Source organism: Anas acuta, chromosome 5 (genome assembly GCF_963932015.1).
Source record: "Anas acuta chromosome 5, bAnaAcu1.1, whole genome shotgun sequence".
NCBI classification, from domain to species: domain Eukaryota; kingdom Metazoa; phylum Chordata; class Aves; order Anseriformes; family Anatidae; genus Anas; species Anas acuta.
The window spans coordinates 45,476,138-45,488,456 of record NC_088983.1 but is presented as its reverse complement, the minus strand read 5'-3'; the positions used below and the strand labels follow the sequence as shown (position 1 = coordinate 45,488,456).

Here is a 12,319-nt window from a genome sequence, read left to right as displayed (position 1 = left end):
CGGCGGCGGCGCCGCGGGAGCGGGCGGGCGGGCGAGCACACATCCCGCACGTAGCAGGCGTATTAATCAGCGCGGGGCCATCTGCCGCCCCGCTCCTTAAAGCGGGCGGGGGTTGCCGCCCGCCGCCGCTCCCGCACGGCTCCCCAGCAGCGCACGCTGCTCGCACAGCGGCAGCTGCGGCAGCGGTAGCGCGGGGCTCCGTCGGCGCTGCTGTCCCCGCGGTGCCCGGCCGCGGAGCTGAGCGCAGCCCGGGCGGCCGCCGCCGGGAAAGTTTTGTCCCGGCCTGACCCGGCACAGAGCGGCGGCGGAGCCCCCGCGGTGCTCGGCCTGGCGCCGGCGGGTGTCGCCCCCCGAGGCGTCCCCGCCGCGCCATGCCGCTGGGGCACATCATGCGGCTGGACCTGGAGAGGATCGCCCTGGAGTACGTCGTGCCCTGCCTGCACGACATCGGCTTCTGCTACCTGGACAACTTCCTGGGGGAGGTGGTGGGGGACTGCGTGCTGGAGCGGGTGAAGCGGATGCACCGAGACGGGGAGCTGGCCGACGGGCAGCTGGCCGGCCCCAGCCGCGGCGTCGCCAAGCGGCACCTCCGTGGTGACCAGATCAAGTGGATCGGGGGCACGGAGGAGGGCTGCGAGGCCATCAACTTCCTCCTCACGCTGATAGACCGCCTGGTGATGTACTGCGGGAGCCGGCTCGGCAAGTACTACGTGAAGGAGCGCTCCAAGGTAAGGGGCTGCGGAGCCCCGCGGTCGCACAAACTTTCCGTGCCCGTCCCGGGGAAGCCCCGCCGCGCCGTGCCCGGGGGCCGGGAAACGGGTAGGAGCCCTCTCGCCTCCCCCTACAGTTTCTGTGTCGCTGCCGACTCCGGTCAGGGCGAACCCGGTGCCCCCGGGGTGCCGCCGGGCATCGCCAAGGAGCGGGGCGGCTGCCGGCGGCACCCCGGGTGCTTCCCAGCTGCGGGCAGCCGGCACCGCCGGGGCTGGGAGCACCCTGGCAGAAAAAGCCCGGCCTTGACCGTGGTTTTCCCTTGGAGGGCTGTTTGAGGTGGGCGGGAGAGCTCCCTACCCCTCTGTGTGCACGTACGCGGCTGGCATTGCCTTGCTTGGCTGCTGGCGCCCATGCGGTGGTGTTTTCCGAACTAGTTTCAGTGTTCTGCCTCCTGCCAGTGCCCTGCAGCTGAAGAGGCTGTCCTTGCAGCATCGGGGATGTGGCACAAAATAAGGGATGCTCTGTTAGAGCGTGGCAAACTTTCTTTTTGAAAGGGGAGAGTTATTTTTCTTGTAGGCGTTCTTGCTCAGGAGTGGAGAGGGCACTTGTATATTGCCATCATAGGTGTCTTTCCCAATAAAATTTCATTGCCTTTGCCATGTAGTTACTTTAGTTTGGGCTAACTTAATTTTTCGTACCTCGTCTTGCAGTGGCAAATTGGACTGGCTTGGAACCAACTTTGTTTCGTTGTACTGAATGCTGAAAATGTCCACATTTCTTTTTTCTTCTGACTTGAATTCTGTAATAGCATGCTTCCAAAACATTCACATCTTTTTGAGATGCATGAGAAATAGAAATGATAAAGCTTTAAAAAACAAACCAACAAAGAAACATGACAAAAGTGAAGTTAAGCATTTCTTTTCATCCTAACTTGCACTAAACTACAGGGATACGTGACAGGTGCTGTGTTTGTTTTGTTCTTATATGTATGTATGTAATTTTTTAACAGAAAATAATAATAATAATAAAAAAAAAGTATGCTTACTAGTTGCTTGGGAACACCTCAAGACCTGTGCATGTGCATGCACCTCTCTGCCCCTGCACACCTACATGCAGTGATGAGAATAAGGCTGGAGCATTGATCCAGTGCTTAGCCCCACTGAAGTACTGATCAATTCAGTTAGAGCTTGAGTAGATTTACTTTTAAATGGAAACTGACTGAAGTTGACTTAGTTGTGGTAGGAGCCTGTTTGGTGTAGGGAGGTATAAATAACCAGTCGTCTCTGGCATGCCTGTAAGAACATCCTAGTTTGTTCTTCTGTGTGCCTGAGCACTGCTGAAAGTGCAGTGCTGTTTTGTCAGGTTTTTATGGGGAAAGCTTAACTGTGTGCATGAGAGCTGTTGGCACTGGCTAGAGATAAAGGTCTTTTGTAGAGATGACTTTAAAACTGAGTTGTGTTCTTGCAGTCATTTTTGTACCAATAGTAACAATGCAGGACACAGCTTGTTTTATAAATAGGTATGAAGTTACTTGCTGTAAAGTGATTTTTTTGGCCCTTGTTCTTTAGCAGGGAAGGTATCGGACTCCAAACAAATGGTAATGCTGTACTATACTCCAGTATTGAAAGGGACTCAATATAATTTGTAAAGCTGTGTGCAGATGAATTTCCATCTGAAATTAATAGTAACCAATCCCTTATTATAATAATAATAATAATAAATGCCGTGGATATGGGAGTAGTAGCTGTCATCTGTAGCTGGCATGTGGGACACCTTCAGCAGGAAGATTTTTCCTGTGACTAACCAAATGACTACTGCAGTGCATGCAGGCTCCCACGTCACCTATGGACATTTCCCTTCTGCCATTAAACCAGCCCATGTTGTTTATCTTTTTGAAGAATTGTGAGTGCATATGCTAAAAATAAAAATCAGTTTTAAATTCAATGTATTTGTCTTTTATTTTACCAGTTAGACTAGAAGCAGAATTGGATGCCCAAAAAACTGCCACATGTCTGGGAAAGGGAGTTGTTTCTGAGCCAGTGGATCAGCCCTTTGTAGATGGACATGTGTTATAATTTATTGGTTTGGGATGTGGGGGTATTAGACAGATGGGACTAAGTGTCCAGAGCAGTATGTTGAAAGTGTGAGCCTTTTTAAAACAAAAGTATGTCTTTAATTTTCAGCCTAAGTACTGGAAGAGGGGGGAGGTTTGCTTAGCAAATGAACTTCTGTGAGCTTATTGTCTGCTTAGTGTAATGTGCTTCATGCTTTTTTTTTTGGTAGCTGCAAAAAACAAAAGGAGACAAGAAAGACTTTCGTACACTAAAGGAAGCTTTCCTTGCATCTACATATGAGAAATCAGTCAGTTAGGACTTTGCCATTTCCATATGACTTTCAACACCATTACAAGAAAGTTAAGATTGCGTCAAAGAGAATGGGTGGAAGATATGTTTTTACAACAGCACCGGATACACGTAAGAGCTGTTGGTTGGTATTTGAGGGCTGATAATGAAATGTAACCTTTCATCTTTGCAGAGCAGTGATCCAAATTTATCTTTGGAACAAGCCATATTTAAAAATATTAGCTGACATGGTTAAAAGATAAAAATAACTAGACAACATCCTTCCAGAGTGCTACTCTGTTGCAGACCCAACATAGTGCCTGTTGGCTTCTGCATTCCCCTAGACTTCCCGTTTTCTAGTAAAATAATACAAGGGTTGCCCACTTACAGAAGTTAAATGGATGAGGACCTCACCAAGGTGTAATTGACCTGGGGTCAGCCTTCTTGGTGCAAGAGGATTCACATCCTTGTACAGAGTGATGCTATGACCTGAGGAGGAGGTCAGCCTGGTCCTGGGGATCCGTCTCCATGCTGCAGGAGCTCTGGTGCTTGGTGGAGGGGACGGGGCTGGGAAGTGAGCTTGCAGCTTGCCCTGCCAGGCCGGTCACCTGAAGTGCCCCCGGGGACTGCCTGTGAAGTGCTGATGAGCTGCAGCTCCTCCTGTCCCAAAGTCCCTTCTCCCAGAGTCCCTTCTTGGTGCTAGCTGGGCTCCCCAGGGGCTTTTGGGGCAGTGGAGATGGCCCTGTCTGAGTAAAGCTTGGGCCCACTTGAGTGCTGCTCAGGTGCAGAGGTGGCACGGGGGCCTGCCATGTTGTGTAAAACTTCCAGGGGGAAGGGGCATTTATAAAGTTTTGTAGGAGGTGAGATGTCAGTCCTGGAGAATAATCCCTGTATTATAAATGTATAACTGAAAGCAGCAACATCTTAAAAAAAAAAAAAAAAAAAAAAAAAAGAGAGAGAGAGAGGTGGGAAAATATTCCAGGAAAGAAGCCGCGTGACAGCCTGATCCCTGTCAGTGCTGGAGGTGCTGGTGCCTGCAGTGAGGGGTGGAAGGGACTTTGAACTGGTGTGGCGGCACTCGGCCTGGACTCTGCACTCTGGTCCTGGCTGCAGCCTGTCCCACCGCGTGTCACTGGTACCCTCTCGGGTGCTGTCGTGGTTTGAAATCCACATAAGGGCTGCCTTTGGGGACCTCGAGCTCACCTTGCGTGTGCTGGGTGCTGATGAGTCCTGCTGGCTAGAAATGGGATTAAGGCTCCTTGCCTTATTTTCAGGAGCTGATCTTTTCTGAGGAAAGCCTGTGACTGTTTTTAGCTCATAATCCAACTGCTCCTGTTCAGTATCAAGTATATGGCCTGAAGTTTAAAAAATATGTTTCCAATATGTGATTCATTTGCTTAGAAGTCCCTGTGGGATGTGAACTCTTCTGAAACACGCTTCAAAATCTTCATGTGGGCCTTTTGCTTTTTCTGGGACACTTTTCACATCTTCCACTTGTAGTTGTGACACTTTCCTGCTCACCAGCACACTGATGGGCTTGCTAAATGTCACAGGAGAAGCTGGCACTTTGTGGTGGTGGCACCTGGTGGCTTGTGAGTGACAGCTGAAAAATGGGGTGGCTCCTTTTGCCTGCCATGAGATGGGGTGTTCTTAGGCAGGTTTTAACACATGGCCTGCCTAGCAGGTTTTTACCAAGATTTCTGTTCATGAGGATTTAAGAAACGTGAAATGTCACAGGCTGGGCTAGAGTGGCTTTTACCACATTCCTCATAACTCAGGTAATGAGGTAAAATATTGTTGTATTTATGTATGAAAGAAGAAAGCTTCTATTCTCTATACTCTTCAGAATTCAAATTCTGTCCATTGCAATTAAAATAATGTGAAACACACTGCTTTTTCTGACTTGAGGTGTGGAGGTAAGGAGCAGGATAGCAGAGCTGAAGAGCAGTACTGCTTATAGAAATATACGGGTTCATTATACTTTACAAAGGATTTTTGATACTTGCGTAGCAGCATGCCTTGCAATTAGTTTACAATGGGATGTCTGATGAATACCACCATCCAGAAGAAATATGCATAATTTTTCTTTCTTTTTTTCTAATCAAATGCACATGTTCTGGCATAATGGGTAAGTTCAAATCTGTTCTTCTGGCCGGCTGCCGGCAGAGTCCAGAGCCACTGGAACTGTAAATACAACAGACAAGTCATTTTATGATATCAGACTGAGGAATTCAGCATTGGCAGGGATCCTGGAGTGGTTGCTTTGGCTCTGTGTCAAAACTGATGTTTATATCTGTGTTTGTCAAGCAAGATTAGTTAGCCTGGTTAATTATACACAGGAATGTATAATTTTTACTTGACAGTCAGAGCAATAAATGAGTATAAACCTGGGTATATTAGCTCTTGTTTTTGTTCGTCATCAAATTATTCTCAATCACTTTTTAAAACTTTTAAAAGATGCTTTTTCTTTCTGGTAATAGTTATATAGAGAATCTTTCAGATTGCTTCTTCACTCAGCAAGGATAGGGTATTGGCAAAATGGGTCAATATTTTACAATCAGTGATGCACATGCCCACAAGCAAGCTCAGGAGCATGGGTGGCCTCTGTGGGGTGGTATGTGAGCTCATACTCAAGTGAAGTGGCTTAGAAGCGTCTTGGGTTTGGTGCCTTTTTCTGTTCTCGTTTTTTAAATAAAAATAAGAAATTAAAAACATTTTGGGGAAAAATCTCACCTGCATGTTGCGCCAGAGGCTTTGCCAGCTGGGTGGCTGCCCTTGGTCCTCTTGTCCTCCTCTTGTTGCAGTGTTCTCCCCCACCACCCAGCAGCCTTCCTTGAGGAGCATGCCTGTGTGCTTCATAGTCACAGTTGCAGAAGATGGCTAATCCGGTAAGAAAAGGAAGAGGTAAGCGTGGGCTAGACTGTGTAGAGTGCAAAGTGGTCTGTTTATCCTTAGTTTGTGCACATTTATAGTGTCAGGGCAGATTGCTTGACTTTTTTCCTTTTGTCTGTAGCGTTGCAGTCATGCAGTGCTTGATGGGTCTTAATTGGGCTCCTGACCTGTGTAATGATGGCAAAGCAGTGAGGTTTTCCACAGTTGGTCCCATACCAGTAGGACATCTTCCTCAGCACCTTTCCCATCCTCTGTGATAACTGTGCTGGTACCGGTTCATCCCAGTGCCACTATGTCAGCTTGTAAAGCTGGAGACTTGCTGCGGGAGCTGTACTGGCATGCCTGTCAACATCCCTATTGCAAGCCCTAAGTAAATAGGTGCCTCTTGATTTGTTTTTGTATAAGGGCTCATTGCTCATTACATGTCGATGTAAACCTTACCCTGTTCCTCCCCACACAGCTGGGTAACACAGGTGGCATTAGTGCCTCTCAGCACACGGCATGTTTGTCCTTTGGACTCCCAGGGGTGTGTGCAGCATTGCAAGGCAAAGTGTCCTTGGGAGAGCTGCTGGGGAAAGCTGCAAGATTCAGAGTTCAGTGCCCCCCCCCACCCCCTGCCTCACCAAGCGGGCTGAGCTTGCACTTCAGGAAGGAGGGGAGCAGGTCCCTGCTATTAGAATCTGTACACAGCCTTTTTCCAAGGTGGTTATTAATGAATAATTGAGTTCATTACAGCTCAGTGCTAATAACAGTACATGCTTAAATGAAGATGCATTGGTGCTTGTAACACTGATGCAGGACAACATGTGCACAATAAAAGTGAACTTCTTCCTTTCCATTAAGAACTCAAGCTGTCTGTGTTAACCCAGTGTCTTTACTCGATTACACAGTAAACACTTGTCTCCTTGACTTCCAGACTTACTTGGAAAAGAGCTTGAAGTAATACAGCCTTATCCCAAACAATTCTTGACTTAATCCCTAGAAGTCTCTTCTCCTTCCCTTGTCTTCTCCACTGCACCATTTTGTCTTTCCAGACAGACTTTTTTTTCCTGCAGTAATGGTGCTGGTGGTGGGGTTCAGCGACTCCCTCAGCAGTTCCTTTCATATGTGGAAGATGTGGGGCAGAGGAAGAAGATAAGTCAATGACAATGAAGGCATTCTGAATCAGATGAAATTTCGATGTTTGCTGAGCAGACTGGACACACTTGGAAAAGATCAATGCTTTTACCAAACTTTTCAAGATGATTCTTATGAAGTCAAAGTATTTATTTTTTTTTATACTCATTTAAAAAAAAAAAAAGTTTTATATTTTCCTGCTTCTGTTTCAACTGGATTGCCTTTTCCTGTTGTGAAATAGGTCAATGGCAACTTGTCCTTTGGCATCAGCAGGCCACATAGTGCTCATCCATGTTGCGGTGGGTGGCTTGTGAGAATTAGGAGGTCAGGAGGGGAAGCTGGTGAGTAAGTGTTGCTGGTTTTAGACTTAGGGAGAAGGAGGCTATCTATGTGCATAGCAACTTGAGGGAATTTGGAACCCTGGATTGGATTTATTATAACTAATCCTTGTCACAAAGTTGAAGACTGAAACGATGTTTTCAGAAGGCTACCAGCAACAAGTTTCTCAGCTTCTGGAAAGGTTTTATTGGATTACTAGAGGAGCTCTAGGGCAGAGGTGTTTCAAGATCTGCTCTTGCTATCTGTGTTGCAGGCAGCTGATGGCCCCCTTGGTGGGCTCAGGATGATAAATAACTGCTGTGTTAGCACAGAACATGGGGTGGCTTGACAAAAGGTTTTGATTTACTCATGACGTTACACAGCAATTTGTTTTAGACCTTTCATTGCTCTGAAAAGAGATGACAGGGAGTTGGTCAGAGAAGCAGGAAGGTCTCTCTGGCTGTTCAGACAGTGAGGTGGAGGAAGAAAAATGATGGAGGCTCCTGCCAAACAGACTGTCTCCTACTGCTTAACTATTTGCAGGCGTGCAGTTCCCTACTGCTCCTGCTGTGATCTGGACAGAGCACTATGCCCCATTTCCCCTCCATCGCCCACTCACATATGCGTCTCCTGCCTCTCTGACAGGGGAGCTTTTCCCTGCAGTTGTTTTTTCTCTTGTCATTGTGCTTTGGCAAGATAACATAGACAAAGAAACTTAGTGCCACCATGAAAAGCACTTAATGGAAAGCACTTTACTGAACAAGCTGCTTGTTGCTCTGATTTCGCGCAAATGAAAAAATGCAAGAGATTTTACTGAACATAATGGTTCAGTGAAGGCTTAGTAAATGTTCATGCCACTAGCCACCCAGTCTGAAATGAACAGTGTAAATTAGAGAAGTAGAGTATAGCAAGCTATCTGCACAGACTGGAAACAGTTTGTCCAAAGCTTTGTCAGCTGGAAAGCACAGGGTAACCACAACTTTTGGCAAACACCAGGGAATTGCAGCCTACTTTGTAGCAAAAAGATAACTTTTTATCATTATTATGAATCTAATATGTATCTAGTTCATATGAATCCTTTGGTCAGAGTTGTCTTTCTTTGCTTTCTTCTTAGATCTGACTGTCCAAACAAGAAATGTTTGCATTTTTCCTGTCTAAGTCATGCTAATAATTAATCTTTGCGTAGACCTCATTTCTTGCGCTGTCATTTTTTTTTTTTTAATACAATTTGATAAGACAAATGTTTTTTAAAGCTTTGGCTCTGCTTCAGCAACTCACTTAAGTACTTTTTTTTTTTTTTTTTTTGAAAGACTCTTGGAAATCAATGGGTCTGAAGTACATTCTTTGGCGCTTGGCTTGGACTGTACTAGAATGTTTAGAATACTTCAGGAAAAGTTGCAGTGATCTCTTGTGCTGCCCTAAGTTTTTGTCTATGTTTTGTTTTAGATTTGCAATGTGGAACATCTTTTACTTATATGGTGCGTTGGAAGGGAGCAAAGAGCCCTTTTTGATGAAAGGTCTAGCACTAGCACTGTTCATGTTATAGATGCCAGTTATGATTTGTTTCTGACCTTTGCAATTGACTATCTCGTGGCAAACCTGCCTCATGCCAGTAACAGCAGCAGTTATTGCACTAATGCATATGGGGAAATGGTGCTGGGCTGCAAAGCAGTGTCAGACAGCGGGTGCTGGCATGGGGCCTGCTGACTGCTATAGGCTTCAGGGAGGGAAAACATGCAGAACTAGGAGAATTTGCTAGGAGTGGGCTTTTTCTTTATTTTTTTAAATGTCTTAGTCCTTTACTATTCTGAGGTTAAATCTTAAGATGTTCTGTTTGCTGCTGGACTATATAAAGTGTAACTGCACCTTTCCCTTCTGAGTTCCCATCGGGAGTCTGGTAGAAGTGGTTTGAAGGCGGAAAAAGGGGGAGCTTCACTGTAAATGCTGTAGCACGTCCTGCCGTTGAGGCATGTAAATCATGGTATACGACTAGCTGTGAGTACACAGAGTTATCAATACATCTAGGGTCCCCCAAGATGTATTGATAACTCTGTTCTTTACAGTATTCACCAATGCTTCCATTTCCCTAAATGAACGTGTACTCTGATTTCCCCTGTCTGTGCAGCATGTGCATGGTGTCTCTAAGGCCGGCCAACAGGAAGGGTCACTGCCTGGTTAAGTATTTTACAGACTTCCTCTTCACAGAGGAGCAGTGAGAGGATTTGCGAATGCCAGTTCTCACTGCCAAATTTATTATAATTCAGCATATGATAGTGGTCAAAGGCTGAAGTGTTGGGTTGTGCATTTTGCTGTTATATTCTTAAATGCCCAACCTGGCATCTAGCTTGTGATTTGAAGGCTCAGTGCCTACCTAACTGATAATTTCTGGGTGAGATGAAAATGTTGACCTGTCTTTTGCTCTTTTTTTAATTTTTTTATTTAAGATGACTGCAACTGAAAGAAATATATATTTTTTTTCTTAGTTTCCACGTGGTTTTTGCTGGGGCTCGGTTAAAAGCCTGTTTCACTGCTCACCATCTGTAGAAGGAATTGCTGCTAATGATGAGCTATGTTAGTGTGATGCCTTGGCTGTGCTTAGGAAAAGCACCCGTTGTGCTGACGGTGACCAGAGCTATAGGTAGACCCAGTGCCTACTGCACCCCCACAACTAACGATGCCGATGTACCCCTCCATCTCTGCCTCTGTATCTCCTTCCCCCTCTGCCCTTTCTATCCCAGAGGAGCACTTGTACCCCACAGCTCCAGCAAAGCCAGATGAGCCCCTCACCAGAGGGTTTCCTACGCACCCTGCCTGTTGCCCCACCTCTTGTGGGACAGGGACGAGGGCTGCTTCTCCTGGCTGCCCAACCAGCCGCACCCTTGCAGAGCAGCCCCCGCTGGCTGCCCCTGCATTACCGCTCCCCTTGTGCTGGCTGCCAGAGAGGAAGAGGAAAAAGGAGGGAACAGAGCCAGAAAGACCTCTCCAGGCTTTCTGCATCCTCAGGAAATATCCTGAACTCACACCAGACTGACCACCTCCCTCCTCAACCGTTGCTGTCCTTCCTGCAAAAAACACCTTTCGTGCTGAAGACCATCATCATTACTTTGGGACCCAGCCCCAATTCCTGTTTTGAGAAGCCTCCCAAGGGCTGTTGCAGTGGGAATTACTGCGTAAGGCTGCAAAGGGATAGCAGGGAGCAGAACAAATGGAGCAGGGGAGAAAACCAGTGGCCCATGGCTGCTGTGTCCCTGCATGGGGCCACTGCCCTGGCCAGCAGGTCACAGTGGGTGGCAGCTGCTGCTGCACAGCTGGCCTGTGGGGTTGGGCTCTTCTGTCAGGTGGTGGCAGCATAAATCTGTGGGAGAGCTCTGACCAGTGGAAAAAAGTGGGAATTCGTCTGCCTGAGCTGAAACCTGGGCTCTGATGATGCCTGGCAGCTGTGTTTAGGGCCAGGCTTCCTTGTCTAGGGGTCAAGGGCTTTTGGCAACAGCTTTAAGATGTGCAACTGTGAGGGTTTGCAAATATAAAGATGAAATGTGATTTTCTGTGTGCATCACTGTTTGTATTTGTTTTCTTTGCTCAGATTTGCTGTTTGTGTTGACACACGTTTTGCTGGTACAAGTATCAACTGTGTAGATGGGGAGGGCAGGCGCTACAACACTTGAACTGTACTTATTTACTAATGGCTTTTATTGCCTAACCTTAGAACAGGTATGTAGTTATATCATTACAAAATGGCCTTGAATTTGAACAGCTTCTTTCCATTTCTGCAGGGAAAGTGCTGTGTCATTATGCACACGTTCATCCCCTTTAATTGAACCCGCACTCGATAGGTTGTGCTGTTGTGAGGCACAAGTGTAGTCACGGCCCCACAACTTTATGGGCAGGAAAAGCTTTAAAGACTACACATGTTGTTTAAACACAACATAAATTATTTCTGATAGTAATTTATTATAGGTAACTTTAATGAGTTTTGCCTATAAATATTCATTTCCACAAAATCTTGTGCAGGGATAAGTGTACTGCTAGCTTGGCAATGTCCTCCAGGAAGGTGCTGGGGGTTGAGCAGGAGATGGGAGGGGGGCGAGTGAGACAGCTTCACTGCAAAGTTAATATAGGAGACAACAAGTTTCATCAATTAATCTTAATTCAGTGATACTGCCATGAAAACAAATGCTCGAGAACCATTTATCCCTGTTTATGTACTGTGGGAATGTCTCAGCAGTTTCAGAAGCTGTCAACTTTGGGAGAACCCTTGAGGCACATTTGGGGTACTTGTCTCATGTGATGACCCAGGTCTGGACCCTGCCTCCCTCCTTGGCAGCAAGGAGGGACGTGCACTTCTGGGTGTACTTCTGGGAAAAGGGCAAAGGAGAATGTCTCTCTCCAGCGAGGTCCTCCTGAAGGTGGTGGTGGCTCACAGCCACCTCTGCCCATTGGCAATTCTCTAGGGTGTGAAGCTTGCAGAAAGCACTGTGGGTGCCACCTACCACGTGTTGACAGATAAAGCCTTGTGGGCAGCGTTGTTCACTTGCCCTGGGCCTGCAGATTTAAAAGTAAATGAATAGTGATGAAAAAAGGGACTTGAGCCAGCTCAGGCAGTCCTAATAGCAGCAAGACTCCCATGTAGGCTTGCCTGTCTGGTGGCCATCTTTCGTGGCCTCTATTAATGCACATGGAAGAGTCACAAAATACACAGAAGTCTTTAAATTTACAGGAAAAAACATGGTGTGGTATAATTTGCTGGGTGATTAGTAGCAGAACTGAAAAAGTCTTCAATGCTGACAACAGATGAAAGGAGAAAGGATTTAAGGAGTGATGACCTTCCTACCAAATAGGTTTGAATACCCTGCAGAGAATGCATTTGCTGGTTACCTTGCATTTATTCCCCACTGAGAGCCTGAACATCCAGGGACATCCTTACAGATTTCCTTAATGAG

At 46.6% G+C, this 12,319-nt stretch overlaps 1 protein-coding gene across 1 annotated transcript in view; it reads left to right on the top strand.

Annotated features, from left to right (window-relative positions):
- The window catches only part of EGLN3 (egl-9 family hypoxia inducible factor 3), a 28,666-nt gene continuing 16,347 nt past the window's right edge, over positions 1 to 12,319 (top strand). Inside the window, exon 1 of the mRNA XM_068684460.1 lies at positions 1 to 728. Within this exon, the coding sequence (XP_068540561.1) occupies positions 372 to 728 (357 nt within the window). The 5' untranslated portion in view covers positions 1 to 371. The remainder of the gene's footprint in view (positions 729 to 12,319) is intronic.